A 21806-nucleotide genomic window follows, 5' to 3' on the forward strand; every position below is an offset into this window, starting at 1 on the left:
AGAGTTGGAAGGGGCCTCTAGGGCCATGGAGTCCAACACCCTGCTCAAGGCAGGAATCCACTTTAAAGCACTCTATAAAGGCAGCCCCACGTAGAGTGTGTTACAGTATCATAGAATCATAGAACAGTAGAGTTGGAAGGGGCCTACAAGGCCATCGAGTCCAACCCCCTGCTCAATGCAGGAATCCACCTTAAAGCATCCCTGACAGAGGGTTGTCCAGCTGCCTCTTGACTGCCTCTAGGGTGGGAGAGCCCACAACCTCCCTAGGTAACTGGTTCCATTGTCGTACTGCTCTAACAGCCAGGAAGTTTTTCCTGCTGTCCATCCAGAATCTGGCTTCCTGTCACTTGAACCCATGATTCTGTGTCCTGCACTCTGGGATGATCGAGGAGAGATCCTGGCTCTCCTCTGTGTGACCACCTTTCAAGGACTCGAAGAGGGCTCTCATGTCTCCCCTCAGCCTTCTCTCCTCAAGGCTAAACATGCCCAGTTCTCTCAGTCTCTCCTCATAGGGCTTTCTTTCCAGACCCCTGATTTTGCTTTTTGCTTTCCAGACCCCTGACTTGCTTTTCTATATGAAGCACTTCTGCCATCTCGCTCATTCACCTGCACCCCATGCCTTCTCTCCTATGGGTACCAGGTGAGTGCTTAAATGCAAGGTTGATTGTATGTAAAGTTACATAGGAGCTTATTTAAGCAAGGGTGATGCCATGCTAAGGGCACTAACGTTTGAACCTACTTCCATCTGCATGAAGCCCTGCTTCTAAAACCTACCTCCTCCCACCCAAAAGCCAGATTGTAGGAGATATACTAGGGAGACATAGCTAGGTGACCTGCAAACACAGCCCCATGGTGTTAGGTTTCCCCCAGCAAGTCTGTGCACCTTTGAATTTCTCCTCTGCCTCCGCGTGGGAATCTGTTGCCTCCCCTGTACTTATTAGGACAGGGAGGAGTTCCAGCCAGCCATGTCATGCCACAAATTTAGGCCTCCACTGTAGGCGTGAGTTGGAGCTGTGAAGCACTTTGATATTCAATAGCAATTTGAAACGCCCGAGTTTAGCAAGAGCCAATGCCTGGTGTCAAGAGTAGGCATGGTTGGGCCTTTGCCAAGGTCCCGCATCCCAGCAGGGGCCCACTTGCAAGGGCCTCCTGGACTTTCTCCCTATTTTCATCATTGCAGTCTGCTTGTTCCACCTGCCTCTCGCTCTGGCCCAGACAACGGTGGTGGTGAGAAGAGGAACAGGAGATGCCATGGCCTCTTTGCTCCTTGCTCCTCTGCTTATTAGGGTAGCAAGTGGTAGCCATGATGAGAAAAAGCAGCTGGTGACCATGGCGGTCAGGGGCCAGCAAAGCTGCTAATAGACCTGGGACGGATGGGAAACGTAGGCCCCATTTCAAACTGCTCATTAAGTATTTTTTAATCAGTTCTAAATACATATGAACTAGAACGATTTATTTTTAAAAAAGGTAATGGCAAGCACTTTTATTCAAGATGTATATAAGACATCACTTCTTCACGTTCAGAAATGCTTTACGGAGGGTGACCCTATGAAAAAGAGGACGGGGCTCCTGTATCTTTAACACTTGTATTGAAAAGGGAATTTCTGCAGGTGTCATTTGTATATATGGAGAACCTGGGGAAATTTCCTCTTCGTCACACCAGTAAAAGCTTCAGGAGCCCTGCCCTCTTTTAAATCTGGTCACTCTAGTAGAGCTCCTGCAGCTTTAACTGTTGTGATGAAGAGGGAATTTCACCAGGTTCTCCATATATACAAATGGCACCTGCTGAAATTCCCTTTTCTATGCAACAGTTAAAGATACAGGAGCCCTGTCCTCCTTTTCATATGGTCACCCTACTTTACGTGCTTTTCTTTGGGCAAATTCATCATCAACAACAACAGAAAAACCAAGCAACTTTGCCTTGTCAATGTTAATGTTCAAAACTGCTAATCCATTCAAATGTTCTTACACCATTGCAGGCCAAAAGTATGACTTGATTTGTTTAAGGGCTCTGAAACTCCTCTCATTAGAGGCCACTGTTGCTTGCAATGACAAAAATGCACAACGCAATAGGGACATTTGGGAAAATATTGTCCAATCTCAAGTTCAATGTTTGACCATAAATTTCCTTCGGTGAAACAGCATCGAGTTTGAAATTCACATCAAAAAATTTTTTTAATGAGAAGTACTTCACTCTGAATGTCAGTTGAACTATGACTTGGGTATCGCAGCTGAAACTGATTAGCTTTTTGTGACAACTCATTCTCATCTAACTGCTTAAAGTGCCACAAAAATTTAAAAAGTCCACAAATGTCCCCGATGGCAGAAAAGCAACGTGAAAGACCATCGATAACAAAGTTGATTATGTTGAAGAGGAGAGCTACTTTGTAACAAATCTTTACCGAAGGGTCCCTCTTTGCCTCTACCAAGGGGACTCAGAGAAGCCCTCCTCAAAATCGCAGCCCTGATTTATTTATTTATTTATTACATTTCTATACCGCCCAATAGCCGGAGCTCTCTGGGCAGTTCACAAAAATTAAAAACATTCAAAGTATAAAACAACAGTATAAAACCATAATATAAAATACAATATAAAAGCTCAACCAGATAAAAACAGCAGCAATGCAAAATTACAAATTTAAAACACCAAGTTAAAATTTATTTATAGACTGTTAAAATGCTGGGAGAATAAAAAGGTCTTCACCTGGTGTCTAAAAGCATATAACGTAGGTGCCAAGCGAACCTCCTTAGGGAGCTCATTCCACAGCCGGGGTGCCACAGCAGAGAAGGCCCTGCTCCTGGTAGCCACCTGCCTCACTTCCTTTGGGGAGAAGGACCCCTGAGGATGACCTTAGGGTCCGGGCAGGTACATATGGGAGGAGGCGTTGAAGAGGGCCCCCACTGAGAATATCTTGCTTAAAACCTGGAGCCGGCACTGCATCAGAGCAGCCCTAGAGCCAGGAGCGACCACCTCCATCATGAAATTGGTACCATTTAGCAGTAAAGTTTTCATAGCTGTGGAGTACGGCCATTCAGGCACAGCATGACACCCATACATATACATACATGGACACAATACATCCCAAACCAAGGGAAGTAATATCAAAATGTGGATTTCCCCCCCCCCTAACCTCTGGGAATGGGGGATTTTACTGATTCAGAAATTTCCTATCAAACATGTTTTAAGTTAGGACTGCTTTCTGGATGTTGGTATGGATGTATTTTGGTAGGCCCAGTTTTTAAAGATTTTCGACTGATGTGCCTTTTTCTTGTTGCCGTAGTTCTTTAAATTCCATAGCCAGTGGTGTATATTTTTCTCTCTTTTCCTCTTCCTTTTCTACAACATTTTGTCATTAGATATTGCTATGTTGATGAGGTAAGTGTGTTTTTCTCTGTTGTCTATAACTTATGTCTGGTCGGTTGCAAGGTATTGTTTTGCCCGTATGAATTACTCTGCCCAGTATATTTTATGATCTGCATTTTCCAAGGTTGTTTCAGGTTAGGATGTATAGTATGGTGCAGGTGGTTTGATGGCGTTGAATTTGATGGCCAGTTGTCAAATTATTTTTGCAGCTGTATTGTGTTTGTCCAAACAGTCCATTCCTGCCAGAATTTTACATCCTCCTGTTACATGGTCTGTTGTATCTTGGAATTGATGATGTTTCCTACATAAATCTGTTGTGACACTGTTATCTGTTATGATATAGTTTTGGTAGTTCTTGGTTGCTATAACTTGATCCTGTTTGGCATTATTATTATTATTATTATTATTATTATTAGTAGTAGTAGTAGTAGCCCTTAATGAATATGATGAGAGCGGGAAACCAAGCAGCAAATGTAAAAACAGCAGCCAAGGATATGATTGCAGAGATAACTTTGACTTCTTGCGTTATTTGGATCTGGCTGTTTCCCGTCAGGCTACAGGAAAGATCCTTGTAAGGAAAAAAGGTTGAAATATTTGGATCTTCTGGCAGATAGTGACAAAGCACAGGGGATTTAGTAAGAAAACAACCTGAAAAGCCTAGCTTGCCACACATCCCATCCTTGGATAAGTGCCTTAGAAAGTTTGCTTCGAGATAAGTGGTTTGTATGTGACTGAACGAAGACCGGCTGACTAAAATGTGCCTGAATTCAGCCGGCACGATATGGTGCAGAAACTCTCCCTTCCACTGAAAAGTCCGCGCGTTCGTGGCAGGACTCGATTCAAGCCCAGCAGGAAGATCCCCAGAGATCTCCATCTGTTAGAAATGTGCAACGCTTCATAAAGAATGGATTTTTCGATGCAGGCAAGGGATGCATTTTATGCACCAAGGCAAAACGTCGTGGTTCAAGGAACCCTTTCCTTAATGGCCAGCTACGGTTCACAGTTCGCCTTTTATTTTGCCTTTAAAAATCTATAAATCACAGCCCCGGGAGGCTTCTGGGGATGCAGTATATAAATATTGTACTTAATAAATAAATAAACAAAACCAAATGAAAAGAGCAGTTAAGAACCTAAGAGAAGAGCCCTGCTGGATCAGACCAAAGGTCATAGAATCATAGAATCATAGAACAGCAGAGTTGGAAGGGGCCTATAAGGCCATCGAGTCCAACCCCCTGCTCAGTGCAGGAATCCACCCTAAAGCATCCCTGACAGATGGTTGTCCAGCTGCCTCTTGAAGGCCTCTAGTGTGGGAGAGCTCACAACCTCACCAGGCAACTGATTCCATTGTCGTACTGCTCTAGCAGTCAGGAAGTTTTTCCTGATGTCCAGCCGGAATCTGGCTTCCTGTCACTTGAGCCCGTGATTCCATGTCCTGCACTCTGGGATGATCGAGAAGAGATCCTGGCCCTCCTCTGTGTGACAACCTTTCAAGTATTTGAATAGTGCTCTCATGTCTCCCCTCAATCTTCTCTTCTCCAGGCTAAGCCTGCCCAGTTCTTTCAGTCTCTCTTCATAGGGCTTTGTTTCCAGACCTCTGATCATCCTGGTTGCCCTCCTCTGAACATGCTCCAGCTTGTCTGCGTCCTTCTTGAATTGAGGTCCATCCCATCCAGCACTCGGTTCACACAGTGGCCAACCATATGTTGACCAGGGACCCACAAGCAGGACATGAGTGCAACAGCACCCTCCTACCCATGTTCCCCAGCAACTGGTGCACACAGGCTTACTGCTGCACTTAGCCATCAGGGCTAGTAGCCCTTGATAGCCTTCTCCTCCAGGAATTTATCCAACCCCCCTTTAAAGCCATCCAAATGGGTGGCCATCGCTACATCTTGTGGTAGTGAGTTCCACAGTTTAACTATGCATATGCATATTTTAATCAAATCAGTATACTCTTTTTCAGCATAGCATGCTCTCCGTTTTGACAACTCATAGGGGTTTGGACTAAATGGCCCTGTGATTCCATACGAACAATAGGAAGGGAAGGCATGACGGTACCTCAAAAGTGTTTTCAGACGGTCATAGTTCCTGGAGCATAATCAAAATTTCATACAAACACACCCCGAGTGAAAGCAAGGAGAAAAACACTGGAACTCTTTAGATATATTAACTTTATTAGGAGTCTGGTCTTCAAAGCAATTGTCAAGAGATACTGTACACTATGTAAATTCTATACATTTGCAACCTTGCTACAACCACTTCCCTTAGAAACACACACACATACACACACACACACTCTCCCCAAAATACAACTGAACCCGGTTCGAATACCGCCACAGCCTCAGTCATGTACCTTCCAACACCCACCCAAGTTTTTGCTATGTAAACCTCTCCTGCTCTGTCACTAGATCCAAACCTCCCCATAAAAAAGGAGATCCAGAATTAAAGCGTCGTACAGCAACAGCCCTCTCTAGGTCAGTTTCACGCCGGACCTGCTGGAAAACAGCAGCGGTTCCTGGAACACTCCGCAGTTACAAAATTAAATAGGATTTATTTATTTATTTTACTCCTCTCTCTCCCCCGCTGCCCGAAGACACCCACATTTACATATTAAATAGAATATCAAACAAAACGAAAAAAGCTACATGTAAACTTTGCCGGATGCTGGATGTTTAAAATGATATATTTCAAGTAACGAAGACACACCAGGCACTGTCCTGATGTGGAACCTGAACCACATGTACACACCCAGATGGTTTTGTGGCCTCCACAGCTCTGTCAGCTTTGCCACCAAAGTTTGATGGCGCAAGAGCAGGTTGGGGTGGGAATGGTGATTTCCCTTTAAAACTGGGCATGGGCCGGGGAGAGAGGACAGGCTCCTGGATGTTTGGGACTTGGGAACTACAGAATCAAGTCTCCCGTCAGCCATAAAACGCTCCAGCTGACTGTAGACCAGTGACTCCTTCAGCCCGAGACCTATTCAATTGAGCACTGGTTTTGGGATCGCCTAATCCAGCATTCTCTCAACCTGGAGTCCTCCAGACGTGTTGGACTACAACTCCCAGGATCCTATGCCGGCAAGGGGATCCTGTGAGTTGTAGTCCAACAAACCTGGACTACAACTATGCTGGCTAGGGGATCCTGGGAGTTGTAGTCCAAGAAATCTGGAGTAGGGTCTAATCCCACCTTTTATTGAAGGGATGAATAAGACATATCCACATGGGTGTCAGCGCATGTGTCAGTGGGACCCACTTCCAGAAGGGTCCAGGCAGGCAAGGACTATCCCCCAACCGCCCCCCACCCCCCAAAAAAAACACCTCCGGAGCCTCTCCATCCATGGGGACCGAAACACTTTCTGCACACACTCCCCCAAACACCCCCAAACTGGTTATCGGCCAAGAGGCCCCATTTCCCGCTGCGCATGCACGCGCGCCCCCTTTGAGCGGAGGAATTTAATGTATCGTTTTCAAATTACGCCCCCATTGACACATCCTCATTTGATATCGAGTCGGAATTGCTTGCAATGTTGTCCATTTGGGCCCATCGTCACAGAATCCAGTGCCCTTGGCTACCAGAGATTTCCCCGTGTTTCGTTTTTGAACAAACAAAACCCTGCTTTCTCGCATTCCCAAATTCCTAATACTGCAGGGCCAGCGAATTCAGCCACACAAGATTCGTTCCTCTTCTTACCCTTCAATACTTCTCAGTGCCTGGTATTGAAGCCTTTGAATTGAGTTACAGACTTGAGTTACAGACTTCAAAACACAGTCTCTTGAGCGTCTTGGCTAGGGGAATGGTTTTCCTTCTTGCGTACGAGAAGAGCAAGATCCATCGATCAGATGCAAAAACTGGGCCTCACCCTACCGCCAAACGCAGGCAGGACAGACGCAGGTGATTCTTCATAAGAGTCCCGGGTCGCAGTTACACATCCGTAAATGTAGGTACAATGAATGGAGTGGGGGGCACGGGACGGCATTGGGGGTGTGTGGATTCTCCCTGGAATTTCAGACTCCTTTTTCGCACCAATTTGGAATAGCACCACACCAGAAACTGAAGTAACAGGGGGCGAAAGGGTCTCCAGAAATCGTTGGGGAAGCCATAGTCTTCCCTGCGAAAAGAGAAGCCTTCCAGAGCAAACTAGGGGAAACACGTGGGTAGCCAGGCGCTCATTGTCCAATCTGTACATCATCTAGCTCAGAAGCAGAGCACTGGGGAGGCGTGTCTTTTCCCAGCATGCTCCATTCCCCTCCTCAGTGGTTCAAGTCAACCTCCCTTAGCAGTCGTAGATCTCATTGTCAGGGACACTTGCCGGCTGCTTCGCCTCCGTATCCCAAATGTTGTCGTAACTGAAGTCACTCTGGAAACTTTGGAGCTCAGCATAATCATGATACGCAGAGCCTAGCCGTTCCCGTCCGCTTTCCGGCAGGTCGTACGTTCCAATGCTTTCGTCTATAAGTGCCGGGGGATCGAAATATTAATATTATTTCACGTATTAATAGTATTATTAATATTTATATAAATATTAGCATTTTTGTATTTGTTATTATTTATTTAAGTAATTTTTTAATCCACCTTTCAGGGCCCACTGCCCTCTCATGGGAGGTTACAATACTAGAAAATTAAACACAGAGATGTCCATCATTGGGAAAACCAATTTTATTTTGGCTCTAGGGAGTTCTGCGGCATGTCCAAGTCGGTTTGCGGTTTTGGGCTGAACCACAGTTTTTTCCCTTAACTCTGGGAACGATTTGTGTATTTTTGTGAGTGTTGGTGTGCTAAGCTATAATTTGCACAAACAGAGATTTCCGCACATTGCGGCTGAAATTTACACGCATTTGTGTGATTTGCATCAATTGCGGCCGAAATCTCTGCGATGTGCGCGAATTCGTGCGAATTTTACCCCTAATTCGCACAAATTTAAAACCATAGAAAATCTGCAACTCGCTGCAGACCAAATTGGGCTCTGCAGTGCGAAATAGAATGAAATCGGGGAACAGGGTTGAATCAAGGAAATCTCGTTGACCTCAGTCCCCCCAAATAGATTTCTCTGACATCCCTAAACACAGACACAAAGATACGTGTACCAGAAGCAGTGGCAGCTAATGGTTTTTAGCCCCAAATGCAGAGTGGAAAAAAATGAGTCTCCATGGTTGTTTTTCTTTTAAAAATTCAGCAATGATGAAACCATATATATCTTCCAAAGGTGTGGGACCACCACTAAGAAAGCCCTACCCCTTAGTACCCATAAAAACACATGAAGCTGCCGCTTAAAGAATGCTTGCACCCATATGAACCTACCAGAGCCCTTGCTCACTCGCCTTTTACTAGCAAAGACACCAGGAATAGAGCCTTTTTGGTGGTGGTACCACAGTTGTGGAATTCTCTCTCGAGGGAGATCTATCAAAGCCCCTCTCTTCCCTTCTGGGGAAGTTTTAAAAGTCATTAGATTTATTTATTTATTATATATTTAAGCCACCCAATAACGGATGTTCTCTGAGCAAATTACAAACAGATAAAAGAACAAAATACAATACAAATAGTTTAAACAATCCCACATTAAAAACAGTACATAGAATCATAGAATAGCAGAGTTGGAAGGGGCCTACAAGGCCATCGAGTCCAACCCCCTGCTCAATGCAGGAATCCACCCTAAAGCATCACCGACAGATGCTTGTCCAGCTGCCTCTTGAAGGCCTCTAGTGTGGGAGAGCCCACAACCTCCCTAGGTAACTGACTCCATTGTTGCACTGCTCTAACAGTCAAGAAGTTTTTCCTGATGTCCAGCTGGAATCTGGCTTCCTTTAACTTGAGCCCATTATTCCGTGTCCTGCACTCTGGGAGGATCGAGAAGAGATCCTAGCCCTCCTCTGTGTGACAACCTTTTAAGTCTTTGAAGAGTGCTCTCATGTCTCCCCTCAATCTTCTCTTCTCCAGGCTAAACATGCCCAGTTCTTTCAGTCTCTCTTCATAGGGCTTTGTTTCCAGACCCCTGATCATCCTGGTTGCCCTCCTCTGAACACGCTCCAGCTTGTCTGAGTCCTTCTTGAATTGTGGAGCCCAGAACTGGACGCAATACTCTAGATGAGGCCTAACCAGGGCCGAATAGAGAGGAACCAGTACCTCACGTGATTTGGAAGCTATACTTCTATTAATGCAGCCCAAAATAGCACTTGCCTTTCTTGCAGCCATATCGCACTGTTGGCTCATATTCAGCTTTCGATCTACAACAATTCCAAGATGCTTCTCGTTTGTAGTATTGCTGAGCCAAGTGTCCTCCATCTTGTAACTGTGCATTTGGTTTCTATTCCCTAAATGTAGAACTTGGCATTTATCCCTATTAAATTTCATCCTGTTGTTTTCAGCCCAGCACTCCAGCCTATCAAGATCACTTTGAAGTTTGTTTCTCTCTTCCAGGGTATTAGCTATCCCACCCAATTCTGTGTCATCTGCAAATTTGACACAAAATTGGGTGGGGTAGCTAATACCCTGGAAGACAGAAACAAACTTCAAAGTGATCTTGATAGGCTGGAGTGCTGGGTTGAAAACAACAGGATGAAACTTCAAATAAATAAAAAATAAAGATATATAAAAACAGCTATGAAATCTAAAAAACAAACAAAACTAATCTCTAAGATGAGGGGCTCACCTGAATTCGGCATCAAAAATTCATCTCTTGGTAAGGTGCTCTGTTTGGGGTGAGGAAGATGGGATGGAGAGAGAAGAGAAAGACAAAGACGGACGTTACAAAAGCCACGAAACAGGGCTTGGACGAAACCAGAAGCCAGGCAGCCAGGGCTTGAACTGGCAACCTGGAGACCGTGGGTGACACAATGAGGATTGTGTGACCCAGATCGTACAAATGACTCTTCGTCTATCTAGCCCAGTATTGTCAACACTGATTTTCAGCAACTCCCCAAGGTTTTGAACAGGATTCTTTCTGAGCTCTGTCTGGAGAGGCCGGGAATCGAAACTGGGACCTCCTGCATGCAAAGAACTGTGATCTACCAGAACCTCTTCATTTGGATGGCTTTGAAGCCATGTGGATGGCTTTAAAGGGGGATTAGCCAAATTCATGGAGGATATGCCCTAGTCATGATACATGGAATAACGGGCTCAAGTGACAGGAAACCAGAAACCTTCCTGAGTGTTAGAGTGGTATGACACTGGAACCCATGACCTAGGGCGGTCCCACACAAGAGGCATTCAAGATGCAGCTGGACAGCCATCCATCAGGGATGCTTTAAGGTGGACTTCATGGTCTTATAGGCCCCTTCCAACTCTACTACTCTATGATTCTATGTCCCTCCTGCAGCAACAGGCTGGGCAGAGAGGGAGAAGGAGAAGGATGGCCTTACCCACTCTAGACTCTGACCCCACTTTCTTTTCAGCACCACTCACCACCATGTGGGCCCCGACAGATGATCTCCAAGGGAATGCGCCCTCCACAGTCCGAAAGCCCTCCACAGACCCATCAGTCAAGGTTCTGAGGGCCTTTGGGCAAGACACCATCCATGATGCCCCTTCCCCAGTGAGTCCACCTTCTCAGTGCCCCGGTCACCATCTGCCAGTTTTCCTCCTCCCCTTTCTCATCATTGCTTCCACGGCCCTGGCACCTTCTCCTCCTTGCATACAAGGAGGTTGCAATGGCGAAGAGATGGGCTTTTTTCAGGATGCCCCTGCTAGGGTGTGGGTCCTTGGCAGGAGCCCAATTATCCCTACCCTTTGTTGCCCATCCCGAAATGGATTAGTTCTGTTCAGTTACAGAAGCACGGCAAACTATTTCATAGAATCATAGAATCGTAGAGTTGGAAGGGGCCCACAAGGCCATCGAGTCCAAACCCCTGCTCAAGGCAGGAATCCACCCTAAAGCATCCCTGACAGATGGTTGTCCAGCTGTCTCTTGAAGGCCTCTAGTGTGGGGGAGCCCACGACTTCTCCAGGTCATTGGTTCTATTGTTGTACTGCTCTAACAGTCAGTTAGTTTTTCCTGGTGTCCAGCCGGAATCTGGCTTCCTGTAACTTGAGCCCGTTATTCCGTGTCCTGCACTCTGGGAGGATCGAGAAGAGATCCTGGCCCTCCTCTGGGTGACAACCTTTTAAGTATTTGAAGAGTGCTATCATGTTTCCCCTCAAACTTATCTTCTCCAAACTAAACATTTTATTTTATTACATTTGTATCGCGCCTTTTTCACTCTGAGGAACCCAAGGCGGCCTACATGGTCCTCCTCCTCCTCCTCCCCATTTTTATCCTCACAGCAACAACCCTGTGAGGTAGGTTGGGCTGAGAGTCTGTGACTGGCCCAGAGTCACCCAGTGGGATTCCGTGGCCGAGTGGGGACTCGAACCCGGATCTCCCGGATCCCAGTCCAGCACTCTCGCCACTACACCACGCTGGCTCTCACTCTCCCAAATGACATCCTATTTTGAACCCAAGAGCTGGAAAAACTCAAGCCCACTGAACAGCCCTTGTCTTGCACTCACCGTGGTCAAATAATCGGTGTTTGAAGGAGGCATCATTGAAAAATTGAAGGGAGGGCCGGGGTTGCCACGTCTCTGAGCAGCCGTTGGCTCTCGCCAGTGGTTGCTGGGTAGGGGCTGGGGCTTCTTGCTCTGCACCAGTGGATGATGGGAGATGGGGACAGACACTGGCATGACTGGGCAGCCGTTGTGCGGTTCCAAGGCGGTCTGCCCGTGCCGTCTCATCAACTTTCAAGAAAACAGAATATTGCTGGAGTTATCCAAGAGAATGAGCCTCGTGTGGCGCAGAGTGGTAAAGCAGCAGTTTCTGCAGCTGAAACTCTCCCCACGGCCTGAGTTCGATCCCAGCGGAAGCTGGTTTCAGGCAGCCGGCTCGGGTCAACTCAGCCTTCCATCCTCCCGAGGTCCGTAAAATAAGTACGGGTAAAGGTAATCACGGCCGGGGAAGGCAACGGCAAACCACCCCGCTATAAGGCCTGCCAAGAAAACGTCAGCGAAAGCTGGCGTCCCTCCAAGAGTTAGTAATGACTCAGTGCTTGCACAAGAGGTTCCTTTCCTTTCCTATCCTATCCAAGAGAAAAAACACAAGCTTTCTCTGACCCCACTTCTGGAAGTGGGGAACCTCTGGGGGTCTGGGGCCCATATCCTTCCCAGTATGCCCCAGGAACTGCACCCCATCCTTGCCACTACTGCTGAAATGGGTGCCCCAGTGGTAGCAGCAACACACACAACCCTCCGCCCCGCCATTTTCCTTGAAAACAAGGCATGAGAGGAGTACGGGCTTTGTTTACAGTTTGAATCACAGCCCCGGGAGGCTTCTGGGAATGCGATACGCCTTGGAAACAAGGACTCTGGGCCTTGTGTTCAAGGAAAACGAGGACAAATCCAGCAGCACCACCACCAGGAGAGGCAGGGGGCTTTCATTTCACACTAGCGGCTGTCTCACGGTACGCAGCTTGGGCACGCCTGTGTTACTCACTTCTGAGGTTCTACCATAAACTTAATGCACATAAATACCTCTTCCAGGAAGTTCGATTCCCCTGGCCCGTGCGAAGAGGGGGAATTAGGTGTATAGGGGTCGGCATACATTGGGGAGGAAGACAGAGGCGAGGGCTCCACATTTGGGGGCGCTGTGCAGTTCTGGCTTCTTGGCAAGTTCCATTGTTTCAACTGCGGAGGGAATAAGAGAGGCATTAATGCAAAACCTTGCTTCTTGCAAAGAAATGGGTTCCAGGGAAGGGTTAGGACACGTGCAGCTCCATCCTGGAAACACTGCACAAGTGTTGAAAGAAGTCTTAATACAGAGTCAGACTAGGGATGTATGAAAGCTTGAGATTCGATGGGGACAAATTACGAAATTTGCGCAAATTTCCAAAATCTCATAATTTGTGCAAATTTCCAAAATATTCACGATTTTTGTGATTTGCGCGAATTTCCCCCATGGACTGAATCATTATCCCATCCTAAGTGAAAAAGTTTAAGCTGTTATTTTGAAAGAGCAGGCCTCAAGAGGTCAACGTAGCTACTGCAACCTGGGGAAAATACTTCCATTGAACAATCCAGCCAAACGTTACACATTTTTAAGTCCCTTTGGTTTCAACAAGAAAGACAACAAAATTTGGTTAGCTCTCCCAGTGAGATGAATGAGACTTAAAGGTCTTAACCTTAGCTGGATCGGGCTCAGTGCATGCAATACTGGACTCCGGCTGTAGACAGATAACATCCCTCCTTTTACCCTGCTGTCCTCTCTGGTCAAATAGGCGAGTCAGGTTTTGAAACAATACTGAAAACCTGCCAGATCTATTTGACCAGAGGCAAAAAGCAGAAGGATTGTAAACCAGGAGCAGCAATCTCTCTTTCAACCCACCTTTGAAGTTCTAAAATAACAACTGTATGCCTCTAATATATGTTCTCTGTAACAATTCAGGACTACATGAACCTGGGGGCTTCTGCATGCAAACCAGGAGTCCTCCCCCTGAGTTACATCCCCTGTCTTACGTTGTTCATGTCCAGATGCAACGGAGGAATAGTAGGGTGTTGTTGTGGTTTCACTAGGGCTGTGTATGGCTCATTATACACTGGAGATGTCACTTCTCCTTTTGGATGCCCTGGGATGAGTTGGAAATGACTCCTTTCAGAGTCCTGGATGATGGGTTGCGGCTGCTGAGCTGGGGGACCAGATTTCCCTTTGGACTTCCGAGAGCTTCCTTTTCTTTTCAGTTCGGGTTTCGGTATCCCGATACTTGTGGTAACTGTTTTTCCCGGACACTGCAATAACAGGAGAAATAGTTCATTCATTCATTCATTCATTCATTCTTTACAGCACTTTTTTTACTCTGCGCTTCAGCAGAAAAAGGCTCCCAGAGCAGCTTAAAAAGATTAATATTAAGACAGACACAGCACAAAAGGAAAAGGGATGGGGAGGGAGGAGGAAAAAAGCAATGCTCTGGCACAAGTTCCTAGTTTCAAAGTTCTTATAGATATTCTTTATGGCAGGGAAGGGCAAAAAACAAGCTCCTTGCAGCCATTCCTTCTCTGGCTGATATTTGGGGAGAGGCTGATCTCTCCCTTGCTGCGTTACTCTTCCTGAGAGGCAGGGAGTGGAGCCTTGCAGAGGCCCTTTGCATCATCAGGGATTTGTAATTTTGGCTTGAAGAAGCCTCTCAAAGAGTGGGCATGAAGATCAAGGGTAAAAACGACTCCCCAAGCATCCTCTTCCCCAAATCCTTACTCACACGGACTGGTTGAGGCAGAGGGTCATCCATCAGCCGGTTCTCCGGCATCACTCCAAACGACTGCTTCTCGGAACGGGAGCCGGTGCTGTTCTGGGAGTGGTGTGTGGAGGCCTGTCCCTTGCCTGCAGAGGCCCAGGAATTTGTTCGGCCATCAGAGGTAAGAGAGCCTCTCCCGCTTCCTGAGAACTAACAAAGAAAATGTAGGTGGGGAAGAGAAAGGACTTCGGGTTATGATATGTTGCAAAGTTAGAGCTTTGGGCCAGTGTGGTTCAGAGGACAGAGGACAGAGTCTGTGGGCTACAGGTAATGGAGATCCAGGTTCAAATCCTGGCCAGCTACAAAGAAACCTTAGTAGTAGTAGTAGTAGTAGTAGTAGTAGTAGTAGTATCCCACCTTTTGCCCAATGCTGGGCCTCAAGGCGGCCTTACAAAGTTTAAAACATACACTGGGGTATGTCTTAAACCATAAACGTTTAAAATACACAACAAAATTATAAGACATTAACATAGATGGAGGGCCAGATTATTCTCCAAAGGCCTGCTGGAACAAACAAGTTTTTGCCTGCTTCCGAAAGCCCATCAAGGAGGGAGCCAGCCTAGCTTCCCCGGGAAGAGAGTTCCAGAGCACCGGAGCAGCCACCGAGAAGGCCCTGTCCCATGTTCCCACCAAGCACGCCTGTGAAGATGGTGGGACTGAAAGAAAGGCTTCTCCAGAAGATCTCAAAGCATGGGCAGGCTCATAAGGGAGAATACGGTCTTTCAAATAACCTGGACCCGAGCCATATAGAGGCCTCCAGTAACCCAAGTCGTTATGGTGGGACATGGGAGAGGGCCTTCTCTGCTGTGGCACCCCGGCTGGGGAACACCCTTCCCTTGGAAGCCCGATTGGCACCGGCACTGGCTTCATTTCAGTGCCAAGTTAAGACATGGCTCTTTATCAACACCTTTGAGGGCTAAATTCTCCATGGTCATGCATAGTTTTATTATTATTATTATTATTTATTTATATAGCACCATCAATGTCTTTAATTGCTCTTAGTTGTTTTTGAAAAAATTCTACTGGTTTTGATTTGTTAACGATTTAATACTTTTTTAGCTGTTTACATTGTTCTGATTTTATCTGTAGGCCACCCTGGGATCCCAGTGATATCAGGCAGGACACAAACGTTTAAATAAATAAATAAATAAATGTCCCAGGGTTGGTGGCCAACACTGTATCATGTGGTAGTGAATTCCACAATTCAACTAGAATCATAGAATCATAGAATAGTAGAGTTGGAAGGGGCCTATAAGGCCATCGAGTCCAACCCCCCTGCTCAACGCACGAATCCACCCAAAAGCATACCTGACGGGTGGTTGTCCAGCTGCCTCTTGAATCCCTCCAGTGTGGGAGAGCCCACAACCTCCCTAGGTAACTGGTTCCGTTGCTGTACCGCTCTAACAGTCAGGAAGTTTTTCCTGATGTCCAACTGAAATCTGGCTTCCTGTAACTTGAGCCCATTATCCCGTGTTCTGCACTCTGGGAGGATCGAGAAGAGATCCTGGCCCTCCTCTGTGTGACAACCTTTCAAGTATTTGAAGAGTGCTATCATGTCTCCCCTCAGCCTTCTCTTCTCCAGGCTAAACAGCCCCAGTTCTTTCAGTCTCTCTTCATAGGGCTTTGTTTCTAGACTCCTGATCATCCTCGTTGCCCTCCTTTGAACCCCCTCCAGTTTGTCTGCGTCCTTCTTGAATTGTGGAGCCCAGAACTGGACACAATACTCAAGATGAGGCCTAACCAGTGCAGAATAGAGGGGAATCCTCCTATTAATGCAGCCCAAAATAGCAATTGCTTTTTTTGCACTGTGTGAAGAAGTACCTCCTTTGCAGGGTGAGTATGCAGAAGCTGACTGTCTGGGTGGATTTTTTTTCATGCCACAAATACGTCTCCCAAATTGCAACTCACACCGAACCATTTGGTGTGAGTTGCAATTCCATAACGTGGGGGAATCCATCCTTGCAAGCCAAGGTAATTCAGTACATCCGTTCCTTGAATCTGAGAAGCGAAGGACTGTTCGGTGCGAACAATGAACATATGACCCAATCAAGAGACGTCAGGCTTGTGCAGGATCTTACCTGTGCCAGGTGTGGTGGTTTTGGCCCAGAAAAGCTCTCCGAACCAGAAAGAGATGAGTCGGCATTGCGGAATTGGGCTGTTTTAAGGCAGTACAGCCACTCTTGGTAATCTTCATAGCTGGGACAAATCACCCGAATGGAGTTGATTAATCGGCCTGCAAGGAATATAAATCGCAACTGCATGATGATTGGTCTATTAGGGTGTTGGATCAAACCCTGGTTTGCAAGCCCACTTTAAACCATGGTTAGGAAGTTCCATGACTTGCTCATCTAGCTCAAAGCTATCTTGTAGTCGTCTTCAGACTCAAAGGCCTTTCCCATTAGATTCATAGAATCATAGAATAGTAGAGTTGGAAGGGGCCTACAAGGCCATCGAGTCCAACCCCCTGCTCAAGGCAGGAATCCACCCTAAAGCATCCCCGACAGATGGTTGTCTGTCCGGCTGCCTGTTGAAGGCCTCTAGTGTGGGAGAGCCCACAACCTCCCTAGGTAACTGGTTCCATTGTCGTACTGCTCCTATGCAATTTTTTTAACTGGAGATCCTGGGGATTGAATTTTGATAACTAACCTAATAAAACTGAGGAGTTGTTTTTTGAGGTGGGGGTGTCGGCACTGTAGTTATAATAAAAATTCTTTTTCCTACTGATGAAGGGGCTATTGGTTGAAACGTGTCAGAAACAAGTTTACATGTACTAGTATAGCCTCTTATATTATAGAAACCAGCAACTTATGGACTGTTACGTTTTTTGTTTGGGTATAATTTCATATGTTTTTATATATAATCAAATATTTCTATAACTAAGAGCACAAGAAGAGCCCTGGTGGATCAAGCCAACGGTCCATTTAGTTCAGCACTCTGTTCACACGTCGGCCCACCAGCTGCCCATGGGAAACCCACAAGCAGGACATGGTGCAAGAGCACCCTCCCACCCATGTTCCCCAGCAACTGGTGCACATAGGCTTACTGCCTCTGATACTGGAGGTAGCACATAGCCATCAGGGCTAGTAGCCATGGATAGCCTTCTCCTCCAGGAATTTATCCAACTTCCTTCTAAAGCTGTCCGAATTGGTGGCCATCACTACATCTTTTGGTAGCGAATTCCCTAGTTTAACTCTGCATTGTGTATGGAACTCCTTCCTTTTATCTGTCCTGAATCTCCCTTTTTATACTTACTAGGATTGTTTAAAATTTTAGTAAAAAAATATTTTATGGTAGCGCCATCCTTATTTTGCATCATCACCAAGTTCTCTTAAAGCCATTTTGCTTCTTGTGTTGAGTTTGCTTGGTCTTGCTATTTACTGTTTTACTCTGTACAGCACCATGTACATTGATGGTGCTATATAAATAATAATAATAATAATAATAATAATAATAATAATAATTAATAACTGATGGTGGGGATTGAATCTGGGACCTTCAGCATACGTAGCAGAAGCTCTACCAGTAAGCTACAGATCCTCTGACGGTTTCCAGTTCTGGGTTACGATTCAAACGTTACGGTTTATTTGTCGCCTTTGGAACCCCTGTTTCCAGGGACAGGATCTCTTCTCGATCCTCCCAGAGTGCAGGACACAGAATAACGGGCTCAAGTGACAGGAAGCCAGATTCCGGCTGGACATCAGGAAAAACTTCCTGACTGTTAGAGCAGTATGTCAATGGAACCAGTTACCTAGGGAGGTTGTGGGCTCTCCCACACTAGAGGCCTTCAAGAGGCAGCTGGACAAGCATCTGTGAGGGATGCTTTAAGGTGGATTCCTGCATTGAGCAGGGAGTTGGACTCAATGGCCTTAGAGGCCCCTTCCAACTCTTCTTCCAACTCTATAGAAAATATACATAAAGCAAAAATCCAAGAACATTTCCAGAGCTTAGAGACCTTTTCTTTGGGATACTGATACGTAATTTTGAGTTGACCTCTGCTTTTTCGAGATCTGTGCTAAATATTCATTAACGGTTTTTAATGCTTTATGTGTGTATGTTCTGTGTTTTAGAATTTTATATTTTGTATACTCGTTTTTATCTTAATTTTAGAATTTCTGTAAACCGCCCAGAGAGCCCTGGCTATGGGGGCGGTATATAAGTATTATTATTATTATTATTATTATTATTATTATTATTATTATTATTACTATGATTCTATGATTCCTAGCTCAGCTTTGTAAAGCAGTGCCTATTTTGAGACTATTTTGAGACTTAACCTCTTCCGTGTCTTCAACTAGCCACCCAAGAGACAACCTCTCCTGCTAGAACACTGGATGAAATGGCCACACTTGTAATCTTTTGCATACCTTCTATTAGAAAAGAGCTTTTCTGGTTTTCTTCAAATTGCACTTGGATCGCGTTGAGGGGCAATTCTCCCTGTTTGTAAAAAAAAAAGTCAGAATGAGGAAACTTGAAAAATTAAACTCATAGCCAGTTGTCCCATGTCCAAATTAAAACACTTATAAATATTTGAAATAAATAAACACAGTTTAGCCAGGCTTCAGAACAATCACTTGCCTAATAATAATAATAATTTTATTTCTTACTCGCCTCTCCATTTTGATCGAGGCAGGGAAGAACAGTAAGTATAAAATACTGATTAAGAACATAGTATACATTGTTAAAACATCCTAAAAAAAACATCCTAAAAGCCTATGGCGAGTTAAAAATTGCACTGAGGCAATTAAGCAAGCAAGCTTTATAAATGTTGACTCTTTTTTTATTTAAGCCACAAATGATACATACATAGGGTGAACATATGAAAAGGAGGACACGGCTCCTTTAACTTTAACAGTTGCATAGAAAAGGAAATTTCAGAAGGTGTCATTGGTCTATATGGAGAACCTGGTGAAATTCCCTCTTCATCACAACAGTTAAAGCTGCAGGAGCTCTACTAGAGTGACCAGATTTAAAAGAGGGCAGCTTTAACTGTTGTGATGAAGAGGGAATTTCACCAGGTTCTCAGAAATAAGTCCTATTGGGTTCTTTGGATTTACTGTCTGGTATAGGATTGCAGCCCCAGATGGGGTTTTTACTGTGCAGTTGCCATGTCTCATTCACAAAAACGTTCCAGACAACGTTTATTTCTTAATTATTTATTTGATTTATACCATGAGCAACATCAGACGAGTGTTTTATTCACAACCTAGAAGACCATCCTTGGCTCACAGGATCTGTGACAAGGGTCTGAAGTTGATGCTGCAAAAAGTCAGACCATTCCATGACCTAAGGACTTTGTCCCCTGAGATGCCTTTGTAAACATCTCATCCCTGGAAGGTTCCCTAATACTGTTTACTCTCTCAAACAATTTGCTCAGGATATGGCTGCAGTCTGAGTTGGATTTTTTTTCCCCCAAGTGATTTTTGGGAAGGCAAGGATCTTGTAAGGAACAAAGGTCTTTTCTGCACAAAAACCAAACAGAAGTGTGTGTGCCCACAAGGGGGTGAACGTAGGATGGAAAGGGCGAATGCAGAGAAAGATAACGCAAGAACCACTTCTTAAGAAATGATTGAATGGGAGAGGGACACCCCAAAACATGTTCAGAGGTGACTCCGTTACTAAAACACTCATGCCAGAACTGAGCATTGGGCCATGTACATGATGGCGCATAAACTTTGCTGCCTCTGTACCTGACACAGAGACATTGCCTGCAGTCTTGCAGCCAGAAGAATGTACTAGAAGAAAGCTAGAAGACGGCTATGAGGGGGGCTATTGCATTGATGACCTACTTGTGTGCTTTCCACAGGCAGGCAGTTGGCCACTTTGGGGACTAGAGGGACCCTTGGTCTGATCTTATGTTATTTTGATGACTCAAAGCCTGTTCTCATCTTGAGGTATTGTGTCGGTTCTGGGCACCACACTTCAAGAAGGATGCAGACAAACTGGAGAGGGTTCAGAAGAGGGCAACGAGGAGGATCAGGGGTCTGGAAACAAAGCCCTATGAAGAGAGACTGAAAGTACTGGGTGTGTTTAGCCTTGAGAAGAGAAGGCTGAGGGGAGACAGGATAGCACTCTTCAAGTCCTTGAAAGGTTGTCACACAGAGGAGGGCCAGGATCTCTTCTTGAACATCCCAGAGTGCAGGACACTGACTAATGGGCTCAAGTGACAGGAAGCCAGATTCCGGCTGGACAGCAGGAAAAACTTCCTGACTGTTACAGCAGTACGACAATGGAACCAGTTACCTAGGGAGGTTGTGGGCTCTCCCACACTAGAGGCATTCAAGAGGCAGCTGGAGAACCATCTGTCAGGGATGCTTTAGGGTGGATTCCTGCATTGAGCAGGGAGTTGGACTCGATGGCCTTAGAGGTCCCTTCTAACTCTACTATTCTATGATTCTATGATTCAAGAATGGGGAGAAAGTTAGAGAGGATGTTGATTCCCCCAGTGTCCTTTCCTCCTCCACCACCACCACCTAGCATGGAGCTATCAGGTCAAGGAGGAGGAGTTAGAATCATAGAGTTGGAAGGGGCCTACAAGGCATCGAGTCCAACCCCTTGCCCAATGCAGGAATCAGTGTACATGGGGTTCCCTGGTAGTCACCCTTCCAGAAATTGACCAGGCCTAGACCCGCTTAGCTTCATCAAGGTTGCAGCCTCCCATGCCATCACACCAGATAAGCTGGATTATAAATAAGTCACCCAGTGGGTTTTCATGGCCGAGTGGGGACTAGAACCCAGATCTCCTGACTCCCAGTCCAACACCTTAGCCACTACACCACACTGGATAGGAGAAGCAGTTTTCCAGTGGCTGATGGGCCAAGCTGAGGTCCTCGCTCAGGCCAGATATTGTCTTTAGGGATGCTGGCTGCTGTCCCCCAGCGTGCATTATTACCGCACATTGTTTCCAGTGCTTTTCTACCCTACTCATCTACATAATTGGGAACGGACATTGGGAGGGCAGTCTGTGGGTTGTGCTTCCGATGCTCAAGCATGGGAAAGCATTGGGAAGAAGGGGTGGGCCCATGCTTCAGCCCTACAACTGCGCCCGTCTCTCTGGTGCCAGCTCACTTAACCTCGTAACAGATCCAGCTTGCTACTTCTCTCCCCAACCATTCCTCACCGAGGCACGCACACTGCTTCAATTAAAGCCTCCAAAGCGTCATTAAAGGATCGTTTCCACGTGGCCTGCTCAGACA

General features: G+C 45.9%; 1 protein-coding gene across 1 annotated transcript in view; it reads right to left on the minus strand.

Moving 5' to 3' along the window:
- Window positions 1–7348: 7348 nt before the first annotated feature.
- Window positions 7349–21806, minus strand: part of PLEKHN1 (pleckstrin homology domain containing N1) — a 69011-nt gene continuing 54553 nt past the window's right edge. The window contains exons 9-16 of the mRNA XM_063145455.1: window positions 18978–19047; window positions 16692–16846; window positions 14578–14763; window positions 13841–14110; window positions 12860–13012; window positions 11846–12070; window positions 10011–10050; window positions 7349–7813 (exon numbers count right to left, since the gene is read on the minus strand). Of these exons, the coding sequence (XP_063001525.1) occupies window positions 7638–7813; window positions 10011–10050; window positions 11846–12070; window positions 12860–13012; window positions 13841–14110; window positions 14578–14763; window positions 16692–16846; window positions 18978–19047 (1275 nt within the window). The 3' untranslated portion in view covers window positions 7349–7637. The remainder of the gene's footprint in view (window positions 7814–10010; window positions 10051–11845; window positions 12071–12859; window positions 13013–13840; window positions 14111–14577; window positions 14764–16691; window positions 16847–18977; window positions 19048–21806) is intronic.

This window comes from Elgaria multicarinata, chromosome 20, assembly GCF_023053635.1.
Source record: "Elgaria multicarinata webbii isolate HBS135686 ecotype San Diego chromosome 20, rElgMul1.1.pri, whole genome shotgun sequence".
NCBI classification, from domain to species: domain Eukaryota; kingdom Metazoa; phylum Chordata; class Lepidosauria; order Squamata; family Anguidae; genus Elgaria; species Elgaria multicarinata.